The sequence below is a fragment of the Gavialis gangeticus genome, unplaced genomic scaffold (assembly GCF_001723915.1).
Source record: "Gavialis gangeticus isolate Ggan-Ray unplaced genomic scaffold, GavGan_comp1, whole genome shotgun sequence".
In the NCBI taxonomy this organism is placed as follows: domain Eukaryota; kingdom Metazoa; phylum Chordata; order Crocodylia; family Gavialidae; genus Gavialis; species Gavialis gangeticus.
Window position 1 is genome coordinate 1,783,732 of NW_017728996.1, and position 13,771 is coordinate 1,797,502.

The 13,771-nt window shown below is 50.3% G+C and overlaps 1 protein-coding gene across 1 annotated transcript in view; it reads right to left on the bottom strand.

Annotated features, from left to right (window-relative positions):
- ADAMTS7 (ADAM metallopeptidase with thrombospondin type 1 motif 7) overlaps positions 1–13,771 on the bottom strand; it is a 181,540-nt gene that overhangs the window by 85,467 nt on the left and 82,302 nt on the right. The window contains exons 17-19 of the mRNA XM_019503802.1: positions 9,246–9,372; positions 8,349–8,562; positions 848–2,886 (exon numbers count right to left, since the gene is read on the bottom strand). Coding sequence (XP_019359347.1) covers positions 848–2,886; positions 8,349–8,562; positions 9,246–9,372 — 2,380 coding nt within the window. The remainder of the gene's footprint in view (positions 1–847; positions 2,887–8,348; positions 8,563–9,245; positions 9,373–13,771) is intronic.

The window sequence follows — 13,771 nt, forward strand, 5'->3', positions numbered from 1 at the left end:
TTAAAACATACTCATAAACTGCATTCCTTAAAAGCTGATACAGTAATAGAACATTTTTTCATGTATTTTAGAAGTAAAACTGCTGAAGTAAGCAGGCTTAACAAGGGATCTAAGACATTGTTAAGTCTAAGGGACTTCTTTTCTGTTAAGAGATATCAGAGTTAACTGCTTTGTCTTCCTTTCTCCTACTCACCTTGCCTGTCTCAGCAGTGCCCCCTCCTTCTCCTGCCCCCTTCCCCACCCTTGGTATTTTAATCACTGCTTTCTGTTCAGCAGCTCCGCTTCCCGCAGCCCCTTTGCAGCATCTGACGAAGCCTGCCGCTGCTTACAAAAGCTTATGCTACACATCTCTGATTCAGGCAGTCTACAGGGTGCAAATCTGCCCTCTGCCCGACTTCAGGCTGGTGCAAGTAACTACCTCTGTGCCTCAGTAATGGATGCTGGAGATAGTAGTAGGGGAGCTGGGAACTTGGCTGGGACTGGCGGCATGTTCTCTTGTCTGCTGGTGCACTGTTAGCCACAAAGAGAGCAGCTCAGTGGTATTTGGATGGCAGGTGAAGAAAAGGGCAGGGCCACTTCAAACTGCAGGGAGCAGGGGAAGGCACGGCCCCAGGGGGAAAGCAATAGGTCCAGTGGTTGCTGCACGCTACGTTCATCACAGTGCCGGTGTGTGCACCCAGGAAGGAGGCTGCTCTTACCCAGCAGGAGTAGTGTGTGTGCATGCAGGTGTGTGCTCAGGATCCAGAGCCCTGACCCAACTCCCTCCAGCATCCTTTCAAAGAGCAGAGCAATCCCCTTTCTGCTGCCTTCATTTCATTAGCACTAGCCAGCCCTGACGAGGCCTTGCTAATGCCTGCAGTTGGAGTCTGGCCAAGGAACTGAACTGACTTGTGAAACCAGCCCAGCTCCCATGGACCAAATGAGAGACCAGCCTGGCTGGTTCAGGTAGCTAATGCCCATGTTGCTTGATGAACAGGTCTCAGCTCTACTTACCTGACTCCAGTTCCCAACTTCCCAGCTGGCTGTTACTGGGGCTGCTTCCGTAGCTGAGACCCTGAGGACAGACTCCTCCTTCACTACGTTCTCCTCCTCCTCCTGCGGCAGCTCTGGGTGCACTGGGGTGGGGAGAGAGGGCTCAGGTTCTCCGCTGCTGTAGGCAAGCGTGGTTTGGGTTCCCTGTGGGGACCCATCCCCTGGGGCTGCACTTTGGCGTATGTCTGCTGGGGTGGTCTCGTGGGCCCTGGCAGCAATGTGCATGGTGGGATCAGTCCTCTTCATTTCCTCTGAGTCTCCATCAGCCCACCCTGTAGAGGTTAGTGAGGTGGGCAGAATTGCTGGTGGAGCAGCTGTAGGGCTTTGACTGGAGGATCTTGGCACTGCAGGGGTCTGGGTGCCTGGGTGGGCTGGATTGCTTGGGGTAAGCATTTCAATTACTTGGGTAGATGGCCTGGTTGTTAGGGCTGTGGTGGCTGCTAGAACATCCTGGGTGGGCAAAACAATGGTGGAAGAGACTGTCTGGTTCTGCGCACCTCCTGCATGGACCAGCTCTTTGTCCAGTGAACTGTTTATACTCAGAATAGAATCAGCATCTTTTTGGCTGTCTCCCATTTCCTGCTTATCCGTAGGCACGTGGGAGAGGAAAGGGGTGGCATAGGCTACAGGGTACGGTGACTCACTTGTCTGTAGCTGGGGTGGCAGGGTAGGTGGTCTCCGGCTGGTGCCTATTGTCTCCTCTGTTGCAGCCCTACCTGCCTGTGCATCTGCATCTTTGGTTTCAGAAGCAGCAGCATCACCGTCACCGTTGTCATTATCATCGATGACTGAATCCATGTCACTCGCGTCTCCGTGGCCTTTCTGTGTAATGCCAGCCAAGATGTGGTCTTTCTTGCTGTTGTTATCAGGAACCTCTGTGCTTTCATGATCCTCTTCCCTGCTTTTAGGCTTTCCTGTGCTTTCAAGAATGGCGTGTGTGTCTTCCCCACCGGTGCTGTTCTTGTCAACGGGCAGCGGTGGAGAGCGAATGGCCAAATAAGGAGACGTGGTAGCGAGGTCGGTGATTGTAGAAATGGTACTTGTCAGCAAGGCTCCTTGGGGGTTATCAGTGGGCAGATTATCATAGCTGTTTATAGAATAATGGCTCGTTGCACTCAGAGTGGGTGGAGGGTCTTTGGAGAGCGGCGTATGCATTTCCTCCTCTTCCTCGTCTGTCATGTAGTAAGTGGTATAATCAGCAGGGGTTGTCTTGATAACCTCACGTTGAGTTACGCTGAAGAGGGTTTTGTTGACTTGAGCCCCCGCATCTTCCTGCTCGTCACCATGCACCTTTGCAGACGGGTTTGTTTCGCTGCCTGTTAAGATTGCTTCGCTGGAGTCTCCTCCTGGTTTCTCCTCATGTGAAGTATCAGGAGACACTTCATTGGACTCTTCCAGACTATTAGCTGTCTTGTCCCCAGGCTCTGGTTTAAGCCCATCGCTCTTGATGTCCTTCGCACCAAAAGGGTCATAGGACAGGTCTTCATGGAAATTGATGAAATTATAATCGTAGTAAAAGTCATCAACAAACACATTTCCCTTTTTGTTGCTGCTGGATGAAAAGTCCTCCTCGGGTATGACGTTCACGTCGTTGGACTCTGGGACATTTGGAATCGAAGGGCTAAATTTAGCAATGTGATTATGGGGCATGTGATGTATCTCATTAAACAGCTCTCTGCTGGAAGACCCACTGCCAGACCAGTCAGCATTGGCATTTTCTATTTTCTTTTGGCACGGCTGTAGGGAGCATGTCATTTCTGACCCTGGCTTTTCTGTAGGGTCGCAGGTCATCTGAGTATTGTTACTGCAGTAAACAGGGCGTCTCCGTGTCCCATTTCCACATGTTACTGAACACTAGAAAAGGAAGAAAAGAAACCAAGACATTAGCAAAGAGAGTCTGTGGTTTAAGTTGGTAAATTATGCTAAGGATGTGCATCGTCTTGGGAGCATGGGTATCCCTATGCAGATGAGCTGACATCATGACATAATATTGGCAAAGTAGGTATCACAATTTCATCAGAAGTCAAAACAGACTTGAGTTGAGCGAAGGTCCTGTGCCCTTAAGCAAAGCCCAATCACCTGACACCTGAGTGAGTGCTTGGGTCTTCTGGTTAGATATACAGCATAGAGCAACCTCTATATTGTTTTAAGAGTCTGGTGATGAGGCTTTAATTAAAAGCTGCATCCACTTCTGTCACAAACCACCTTACTGATATATTTATATCACAGGCTGAAGCATGGCCAACATGTTTTTGGAGCTAGGGGTAGCAAGGGGCAATGGCTAAGATGAGCTAATAGGTCTTTTCCATCTGCAGTTTCCATGAAGGACAGCTCTTCTTTTGAAAGAGGTTGTTAAATAAAGGGGCAATAAAGATGGGTGTTGTCCCATAAAATGAAAAATGTGAGGATCAAAAGTTTTGTTGAGGGGAAAAAGCACGTAACGGACCCATTGATATTTACTCAGCACAGAAGAGTTCCCACAAATCGGAAAGGAGGTCAATGAGATATCCCTGCTCAGTATGTAGAGTATGCATCCACATATGTTGCATTTGGTCTGAATGAGCCATAGGTTGACAGAGCTTTACTTAGAGGAGACACAAGTGCCTTGCTAAATCAAACCTAGCAAAAATGATCAATGGGCATTTTTAGATTGAAAAGCCATTACCGTGGCCACAAATGTACTTTTCAGTGACCACAGCACTGAAATCAGAGTATAAGATAAACTGCAAAGTTCAAGTTCTCAGTGTATTCTCTGAGTCCCTACATAGACTCTGGCCAATCTTGGCCTGGGCAAGGACTTGTAAATATGCTTCCTGCACATATACAGACAAACACACGTGGGCAAAGGTCCACAGCACTGCTCAGAGCTGATGTGGCCTTCAGCATGTGCTAATGGACCCTGTGGGTCGTTATCGCTGAATGATATAAAATTGAGGCTGGAAGGGAGCTCAGGAGGTCACTTCTAGTCCAACCCCTGCTCAAAGCAGGACCTGCACCAACTACATCATCCCAGCCATGGCTTTGTTGAGTTGTGTCTTCAAAACCTCCAAGGATGGAGATTCCCCTACCTCTCTAGGTAACCTGTTCCAGTGCTTCACCATCCTCCTTGTGAGAGAGTTTTTCCTAATAACCAACCTCAACTTCCCTTGCCGCAGCTTGAGCCCATTGCTCCTTGTCCTGTATCTGCCCCCACTGAGAACAGCCCAGCTCCATCCTCTTTGCAGCCCCCTTGCAGGGAGGTGAAGGCTGCTAGTCAATCCCCCTCTGTTTTCTCTTCTCCAGACTAAATCAGCCAATTTCCCTGAGCCTCTCCTCCCAGTCATGTGCCCCAGCCCCACAACCATTTTCATTGCCCTCCACTGGACTGTCTGCAATGTGTCCACATCCTTTCTGTAGTGGGGGACCCAAACCTGGACACAGGGCTCCAGATGAGTACTGTGTTGCATGGAAGAGCCCTCTGGCTACACCCCATCTCTTAGGTCCATAAGGGGAGGGTTGGTGACAAGGAGACCTCACAGGCTGCATGTTGTCTGGGTTTTCTCCCAGGCAGCTTGCCCAGTGGGGGCCGCTCTGTGAACCATATTGCAACCAAAGTACGTGGAAATGAGGCCCTGTTTCCTTTGCATGCTAAGACAGAGTTTCAGATGGTGATTTGCTACTGCAGTTGCTGAGGAAAGAGGAAGGATTATCCACTGGCCAGGCCAGAGGAGAGGAAGGTTCAATTCCCTGCTTCTCTGCTTTCCACAAACTTATCCCAGAACGAGCGTTAATTAGCCTGAGGGGGGATTTGACAATAGTCTTGAAGGGTGATGACAGAGAGGATGGAGATAGGCATTTCTCCGTGCCTGTAGGGGACAGGACTAGGAGCACTGGCCTCAAGCTGCAGTGGGGGATATTCAGGTTGGAGATGAGGAGGAAATCCCTGACTCAGAGGGTGGTTAAGCATGGGAACAGGCTGCCTACAGATGTTGTGGAGTCTCCATCCTTGGAAACTTTCAGAAGTAGGCTGGACAGACGTGTCTGGTGGGGCTTTGTCAGGGATGATCCTGCCAGGAACAAGGGCTGGACTGGACAACCTTCCTGCCTGATGTTCTTATGAGCCCATGATTTCCTGGGTGACCTTAAGTCACTTAGCCTCTTCAGACAGTTTTTGCGCTGGAGGGACCCACAACAGCATCTTCCCCATTCCCCCCATGTGGCCCTGGAGGTCTGAGTGCTTCTGCATTTACCCAGTGCTGACTGCGCTGCTCACCCCATGTGCCTTGGTATCAACGGGCAGGCTGGGGCCCTCATCTATCTTAGCTTAATGCCTCCTTAGATATGTGAAATATGAGTGAAATCAAGACTGAGGAATGTGTGGGCACAAGGGCAGCTTGTTGATAGACATACGTGCCCCCGCTCAGGCATTTTGTCATGCACAAAACAGGACTGAAGTGAAGGATTTCTACATACAGCTGGTTGTTGATGGGACCCTCGTCCACTGCTTCTCCCCGCCAGGACGCTGTGGTTGAAACCAAGGGAATACAGAGCAATATCCACAGCTTGTCCCTCACAACAACATATGCTAATGCCCAGACAATGTGTAGCAAATTTGGCTGAAAAGCCCCAAGGGAACGGAGTTGTAGAGCAGAACGCCTCACCGGATCCTCAACCCCTCACCATTTCAACCGAGGAGACTGCCTCCCGCGTTGGGAGAGGAAGAGACTGCAACAACCGATGATCTTAGGAAGGCTTGACATGCACAAAGGGTTAAGGAAAGACTGTGTAACACTACATGATGGGGGCTTGTAGGTCTACACACACACACACACACACACACACACACACACTCAGTAAACAAACACATTTAATTAACCTGAACCTCATTTAAGTGCAAAGAGAAGTCATTCACAGAATCTAGCACATTTAACACGGATGCGCATTGGAAACTTCCTGAATGAAAGGACCAACAGCTCTCACCAAGCAAAGCACCTAGGCATGTGTTTAAATCCCCTACTTAAAAGCCATGCTTAAATGCTGTGCTTGATAAGGGCCCGTGTGATTATAAGGCTTTCCTATTATAATTGTACAGGCTTAGCTATTATGTCCCTGTCAAGTTTTCTCCCCTTTATTTTCTATCTTTCATTGTGGCTGAGAGAGAGAAAAGGAAAGAAGACTCTTGATTAGAGATAAGAAAGAATTTGTAGAAAATAATAGGGGATCTTTGGAAAATCCCCAAAGAATTTTTTTCTGGACTCACTATTGATTGTAAGGCCAAAAGGGACCATTGTGAGCATCTCATCTAATCTCCAGCCTAACGCAGACCATATCACTTCTCTGAATTGGCTGATTATTTCAACCAGGGCAGCCTTCTTTCTCAATCAAGGGATTGTGGCTTTGTCTCAGAAAATTCCCATTTATCATTCACATTTTTTCAGTCGCATCTTCTTCCTCCTGTTATTTTTCAGTCACAAATACTTCCTTTTTTATTGTTCTATTGATTTTTTTTAAATTAAAAGTTTCTAATTTCTTCTTTTCTTGGGGAGAATGGAAAGTTTTGGAAATATAAATCTTATTTTGAATTTACAATTTTTTTGGTAAAGAAAAACACACAGCCTATGATTTAAGCTGAACCATCAATCAACATGCTCCCACACCTCCCAAAAGCTGAGTAGATTTTCAATAAAAGTGCCCATGGAATATTTCTTATAATATGAGACAATTTGGACGTAGGCTTGAATAAAGAATTCAAGATGTTGCTTGTGAGCGAGAGCCACATTTCACAGCAAAAATCATTTTACAGAAAAGTTTTCCCTGACTCCATGCTCACTTTGTTGCCCCACTTTCTGCAAAGCCCCTTAGGTGCTCTGGCCGTGCAGGCTTCAACCTCCAACTTCCAATGCAGGGTGGGGGAGATGAGGCCAGTAGGGTTAGGGAATAATTGCCCTCCGAGGGCGCTGAGCACCAAGCACAAAGAGCCATTTCCTTGCAGAAGCCCCTAGTCCTGATGCAGGCCAGGAATGGGGCTTTCTCCTAGGCCCCATCACACTGCTATGCTCTCCCTATTCCAGATGTTAGCCTACACTGAGGCCCTTGTATGCTGGAGACCCAGGACAAGCCACACTGGTGCAACACATCTGGACTGGGTTTTGGCATTGCTGCAGATGCACCACTGTTGCCACCCCTGGGTATATATCCCCATATAGCCAGGGCCTGCTGTTTAGCCAGAAAGAGCCTTAAAAAAAGATGTAACCACACCAAGCCCCTTGGGATCTGCTCTTCCACAGGCGGCTGCAGAGAAATGGTAATAAATTCCATCTGCAAATAGACAGCGCCTGCTTAGATAAATACTGGAGGGGGGAAGCAGGGGCTACTTCTGTAACTTGCTATACTGCACTTTTTGTTTCTGGCTTTAAAACAATGATTGTGGAGATGATCAGCGTGAAGGTTGCATGGGTCAAGGTCAGTGCTGACACTTAACAAAACCCCCAGTCTTATGAGAATCCCTCTGCTTCCTGGATTCAGCGGGCTGACTTATCTGTTGCAATCCATTAATAGCAGGGCATCCCGTAAACTAATTGGAGAACAATCTGTACTGCTCACTCCCCATATAGCCAAGTGGGCTAGGCTGGCCAGAGGGCTTTTTGAGAAGAGAAGGGTTCATTTCCTCCCAGCCATATATTACAAAGAGTAACCAGCTGCTGGCCAATGTGCCCACCCGCTGTTATGGCTTGCCAAAAACACCTTGTTTCAGGAAACTTAAAACACGAGCTGGAGGCTGCCAGAGTTGAGGGTGGAAACTTTCTGAGCTGGAAAACATGCAAAAGGCTTTAACAGCTCTTATTTCTGTGATTCTTGGTGCCAAAAATGGCCTATTTACTTTGCCCTGATGGAGAAAACAGCACAATTCACAGGCAGAGGGAAAGCAAAGATGAAAACTGCCTGGGGCTCATTCTTTCTGTTAAGATCTGTCTGAACCACAAGCCTGCCTTGCATGTGAGCTGGCTGTAGACTTGCAGCTCCTCCAAGAGAAAGAGAGAACGAGAACTGTGCTGTTCAGTTTATCCAGAGCCCTGCTGCTTGCTGGGGTGTCTGAGAGCTGGCAGCATGGGAGCTAGACCCTGCACCGGCCCCCTGCCCCAAGGATTTTGCCTCTGTCACTGGAGGGAGCCCATCTGGGAAAGCCTGTGTGTCTCACTGCCTGGTTCCAAGAGACAAGTGCAATGGAAAAGGGCAACCTAATCCCCCCGCACACCCTGGGAACGTTTATCTACATGGGCCCTCAAGCCTCTTCAGGAATGAAGACTAATGTTCTCTCTACCCTTTGACTTTCTCACCTCGGACCAGTTGCCCACAGCCCACTGAGCAGGGCAGGCGATATCCCTATTGCAGGGACCGGCAGCTTCTGGCTTGGAGAGGGGCTGACACTCCTCGGGTGGCAGGGCTCTCTGTTCGTCCACCCCCACGCTCTGGATGCAGAGGACCGTCCTTCTCGTGAGCCCTGTTTCGCCGCACGTGGCAGAGCACTTCTGCCACTCGCCAGCCCACCATCTAGGAGAAACACAAGCGAAGAAAAGTCAGGTGGCGCTACCCCTTCACGCGTCCTGGCTTATTTCTAGACCCCCCCAGCCCTGCAATGTCATGCTGAACGGTCCACAGAGAAGGGCCTGGATTTCAAATGCTTTGAAGAGCATGCAGCAAGTGTTTGCACCGAAGAGCCGGTTGTTTGTGGAGAGAGAAGCCACTTGCAAAGCTCAGGGCTGCACCTGGATGCTTGCTGCCTCTCCAGCAGGCAGCTCAGAAGGGCTGAGAGAGAGGCTGGGGTCCCTGGGGAAACTGGGACCTTGACTGGGGGTGCATCTCAACCCTCCAAAAACTCAGATCCAGGCTGCAGGCCTGCGATTTGTCTCCGGCTTCGCGTGCGACTTACCCTGCAACATGGTGGGGGTTCCTGGTTTTTTCCAGCTGGGTCCCTCCCAGTGGTGCTTACTGTCACAGGGTCCGACTTGCAAATCCTTACTCACAGGAGTGACCCCTGGGACGTCACTGTGAGCCAAGATTGCCTCACAGGATCAGGGCCAATGCAGGGTGTGGGGATGAAAACCATGGCGTCTAACAGTTCTGCTTATGCCCCAAACCCAAGCTCAGTGCCGTTTCAGCAGCACGAGTTTGCTGCACAGAGCCTGGCCCTGGTCACTACAGGAGAGGAGCAGGGGGAGCAAGGAGAAGCAGACCTGGCGGGGCAGGACTCCTCGCTGCACGTCCGCTGCCTGTCGTCGGGGCGGCTTAACGAGTCGCAGTACCGCTCCTCCACGATGCCCGCCATCTTTTCAACACAGTGCACAATCTGTCTCTGAACACCTGGGGAGAGAGAGACCACAAACACAGGTTCACTGGGGCAAGCGGGGCCCTCGGTGAAACTGCCCTGGCATGTCGAGAGCCGAACACCTGCCGGCTGCCGCAACAATCAGCTCCCTTGACGGGGGGGTCGGAGGCCTGGAATGCTGTAATTAAGTGGCCACTGAATGCAATGATTTGGGCCGGGGGTCAGCAGATGTCAGGTCTGGATTGCAGCTTGTCGAGACGCACACGTACAGTACAGATCATCAAGAATTAACAACCAGCGCCTTTGTCTGCCTTCCCCCTTTGTTGGGCAGCCTGTTGGCAGCAGCTCCCTTGCTCAACTCCCTGTTTTCAATCACCCAGAAGAAAAATGATTGCCTTAGAGAGAGAGAATCCCGACTATGTAGGAGGAATAAAATTAACTCCTTTCAATGGTCCCTTTAAAACAACAAGCTACATAAATGCCAGTCAAGTCCCCACGATGGGGCAGCTTTTCTCCTTCTGTTTCATTTACCCCAAGCTGCTTTAGCCATTGAAGAAAAAAAAAAAAAAGCCACTGCTAACAAAAAACAGGAGGCCTCCTAGCCACCTGGTAGGAGAGAAGGGAAAGGAAACCCTTGAAGGCTGCAATTTGAAAGCCCCCTCCTGCCCCGTGCCCACGGTGCCCACCCAGAAGAGCTCAAGACCATTCCCCAGACTCACAAAGTCTAAACGTTTCTGCTCAGCAGCCACTTCAGGTTGCTGGCTCCACAATGGCACAGATTGTGGGGGGAACAATGCTCCCATTGTTGGGCAGAAGTGCAAAGGGGAGTGGGAAACCCAATCCGCGCATGTTATCACGATCAGATTTATGGAGCTTCGCAGTGCTGGAAAAAGGATCCTGGCTACAGGTCTCCTGCCAGGCGCTGCAGCCCAGAGGTGAAGGGTTAGAAATAATACCAATCTGTCCAGGGCGCAGACACCAAGTCTCTCAAAGCAAAACACGTCACGCACGGGCACGGCGTCCCCAGGGAGGCAGGACACATTATCCGTTTGCCCAGCGTGAGATAAAGATTAGTTAGATGCTAATCCCGGCCAACCCAAACACAGAGCTAGCGCCTGATTACTGAAAGATTTGGATAAATCTTGTAGCTGCCTTTAAAAAACCATATGTCAGGTTGTACTTTGTCGGTTCCCTGTCGGAGCTGGGGGTGGTCAGGAAACAAGGCAGAATACGCAAGGATGTTTTCTGAAGTCTGTGGCCCTGGGAAGAGCACGAGCTGCTTGCACTATGTGCTTCAAGGAAAACAAAATGAACTTTAGAGCCTAATATTCATCTCCCCCTACTTTAACCTTCATCCAGAGAGAAACTGCCTATGCTCCAGGCTCTGTGCCACTCCTAAAGAGCACAGCTTGCTTTCATGCGACACAGCTTGCACTGCAGCATGAGGAAAACTGCGAAGGAAGAAAGAGCCAGGAAGAGGTCTCCTAGCCCGTGGCAGCAACACTGGGGCTGCACTTTGCATCTGCCTTTGACTCGAGTCATAGCTGCCTCAGGAACAGGCAGGGGGGCCCCCCTGGCACCCGCTTCTCCCCAGCATCCTGCAATGTGCAGGTTTGGTGGGTGGAAAAAGCAGGTGGCAGCGCGGTTCAGCAATCAGGCAAAGTACCCTGGGTCTCGTCTGTCTGGGGGTCCATCAGATGACTCTCTCATGTCTCTGAACAACAGGGACTGAGAAACAACAGAAGGACAATCTTCACCTGCTGCTGTCTCCATCGGGCCCTGGCGGACACGCTGGCCAGACTGGACTTCTGCTGCAATTGGAAGGAGCACTGGGCATAGCAGGCTGCAACTATGATAACTGGTCTGCTGGGGAGTGCAGCCCCCCATGCAGCAAAATCCCACTCCCAACCAAGTCTTGGGGAGTGTGGCTTGCTCCTTTTCTCTTTTTTTTCTGATCCTCCAGGTTATTTTAATGTAATTGTTTGTTGGAATATACATGTACCTATTAGCTCACTCATAACCAGGCCTGTTTAAAATAGGAAGCATCTGGTGAAGGAATAAGAAGGATCCCCCGCTGACTCCTTCTATAACGGGCGTGTTGCTCATTATTACCTATGACAACATAGCACAGGGCAAACTTGATTTCCTTTCAATTATAAACAGCTGAACCATAAAAACCAGCTGTGAGCCAGTCTCTCTGCAGGTGGAGAGTCCTGTCCCACATGGGATCTGCAGGGCTTTTCAATCTGGAATGAGGGGCAGCTTTTGAATTGTTGTACCTCTTATTTAATTGCCAGCTCTTTCTCTGCAAAAATGCAAGTGGTAGCAGCCAGCTCTCTTGGCTTTGACAGGTCCCAGCTCAGTGCAGTTAATCCACCTGGGGAGACTGTGAGTGTCTGGCACAGAAAACTGAACCGTCTTTAATGCGCAGGAAGGGGACGGTGATTAATGCTGAACGACGGAGGTGCTAAACATCTGTTTCCCTTGTACTCCAGCCCTGGGCACAGGACTGCCCGAGCTCCTTGTCCTATTGCTGTGGCCAGACAAAAGCGAAGCAGCAGTTTGACTGATAAAAGCAGCAAGGCTCCCAATTTCTGAGTGGTGTTGATGGGGGGGAACCCACCCCTAGCTCAGTGCCTGTCCGTGCCAGGGGAGATACCCGCCCTGCGCATGCCTGCACTTTGCAGCTGTTGACCTTTAAACTGTTGTATTTGTGTGGCGAGGCTGGACACGCGTGTGCTTACTACAGCTCACCGACTGCACCCTCCCTGCGAGAACAAAGTGCAAGACGAGTCCCTGGCATGTCCACTGGCGTGGTCCCAGGCAGCTCTTCTGCCCTCGCTACCGGAGCTGCTCCTGGGCTTTACGGCTTGTGCCTGCCTCTCTGCACCCTGCAAGGCTGATGCCACTCGGATTCTGTAGTGGTGCAGCACAGTCAGGCTGGCAGAGGCCTCGAGAGGTCACATCTAGCCTAGTCCCTGCTCCGGGCAGGACTATCCCTGTCTAAACCTTATCCTCAACAACCCAGGATCTAGTGCATTTTACTTACTTTTATTTAAAGGGTTTGAAGTGACTTCTAGTCCCCCCGAGAGCTGAACACCGGCAGTCCATCGGTCTGATGTCCTGCAGTTCCTGCATCTGCCCCATCACTCCCGACTGAGCTACAGCAGATCTTGGAGAAACAGCAATTTATGGATTTCAGCTCCTGAGAAACTGCTCTTCAACCCTGGTAGGAACACAGGACTGCAGGGGCCTCCTGGGCCACTGAGCTCAGTCCCTTGCATTTGCAGCAGGCACTTGCCAAGGAAACTCCCGAAGTCACCAATTCAAACCCCCGTGCACCTACAAGGCACAAACCAGAAACACCAAGCCTGTGTCCTGAATGCCCTCAGTAAACCCAGGAGAGCTATGAGACTGCCAGCTGCTTCCCACTGCAGCAACAAGGAAGGAAGTGGTGAATTAATGCCCAGAGGATCCCAAGAAGAGGACTATGACCCACTCTCTGGAGGGAGCCTCCCCCGTCTCGCCAGTCTGCCTACAGGAAACATTCCTTCCTGACCCCAAACTGTCTCTACAGCTGCTCAATTAGTACAGGACACATCTACATGGTGACTCATGTCTTGACAACACTACACATCAGTGTCTGACTTCTGTAGCTTTTTGCTCAGAAACAGCTATCCAGATGTTCAAAGTAGCTTTTTCCATTAAAGCCAGTAGCAAGTTCCCACATTAGTGTCTTTAACCCTTCCCCAGCTGGAGCGCGGAGGAGCCCATTCTTTTCACACCAGCTAAAAGTCCCCGGTATTCGCGGCTGCAGCTACGACTTTTAGACTTTTCAGTGAGTTCAGACAGAGACGAGCACCCAACAGGTCAGTGCAGCCGCCGGCTTCTTGCATGCAATAACAATGCATTGCTGTGCATCGCATGTTGCCCTCTGCTAGAGCAATAGCCAAGCAAGATGTCTCCAGAGAGGAGGGGTGCTGGTTTCATGGTCCCAACAACCTTCCAAGCTCTCCAGCACTGGCACAGAGGAGCTTGTATCTCCCATGTAGTTGAGGGTGATTTCCTGAGACTTGACATATCTCCAGCTATCTCTGAACCAAGCAGTCCATTAGCTTGAGATTAATGTCTTCCCTAGGGGTGTAGAGGACTCGAGATTGCAAAATACATCTCCCAGGGAATGGACTCTGCTGTTGTGTTCAGAAGTCAGTGAGGTCAAGGTGGCCAGAGGGGTTTTGCAGAAGCAAGCTAGGCCGCCATCCATAAGGCCTTGGGTCATGCTATGCAAGTCACAGCTGGTCAGAGAGGACTCTGACCCTGACCCCATGAAAGCCTTTAGTCACGGCCCCCCAATCCAGATGACCATCCCATCCACCCGACAGAGAGGTCTCCAGGTGGCAGCCGTCCGCTGGAGGGGAGTGGACAGGGCTGGAG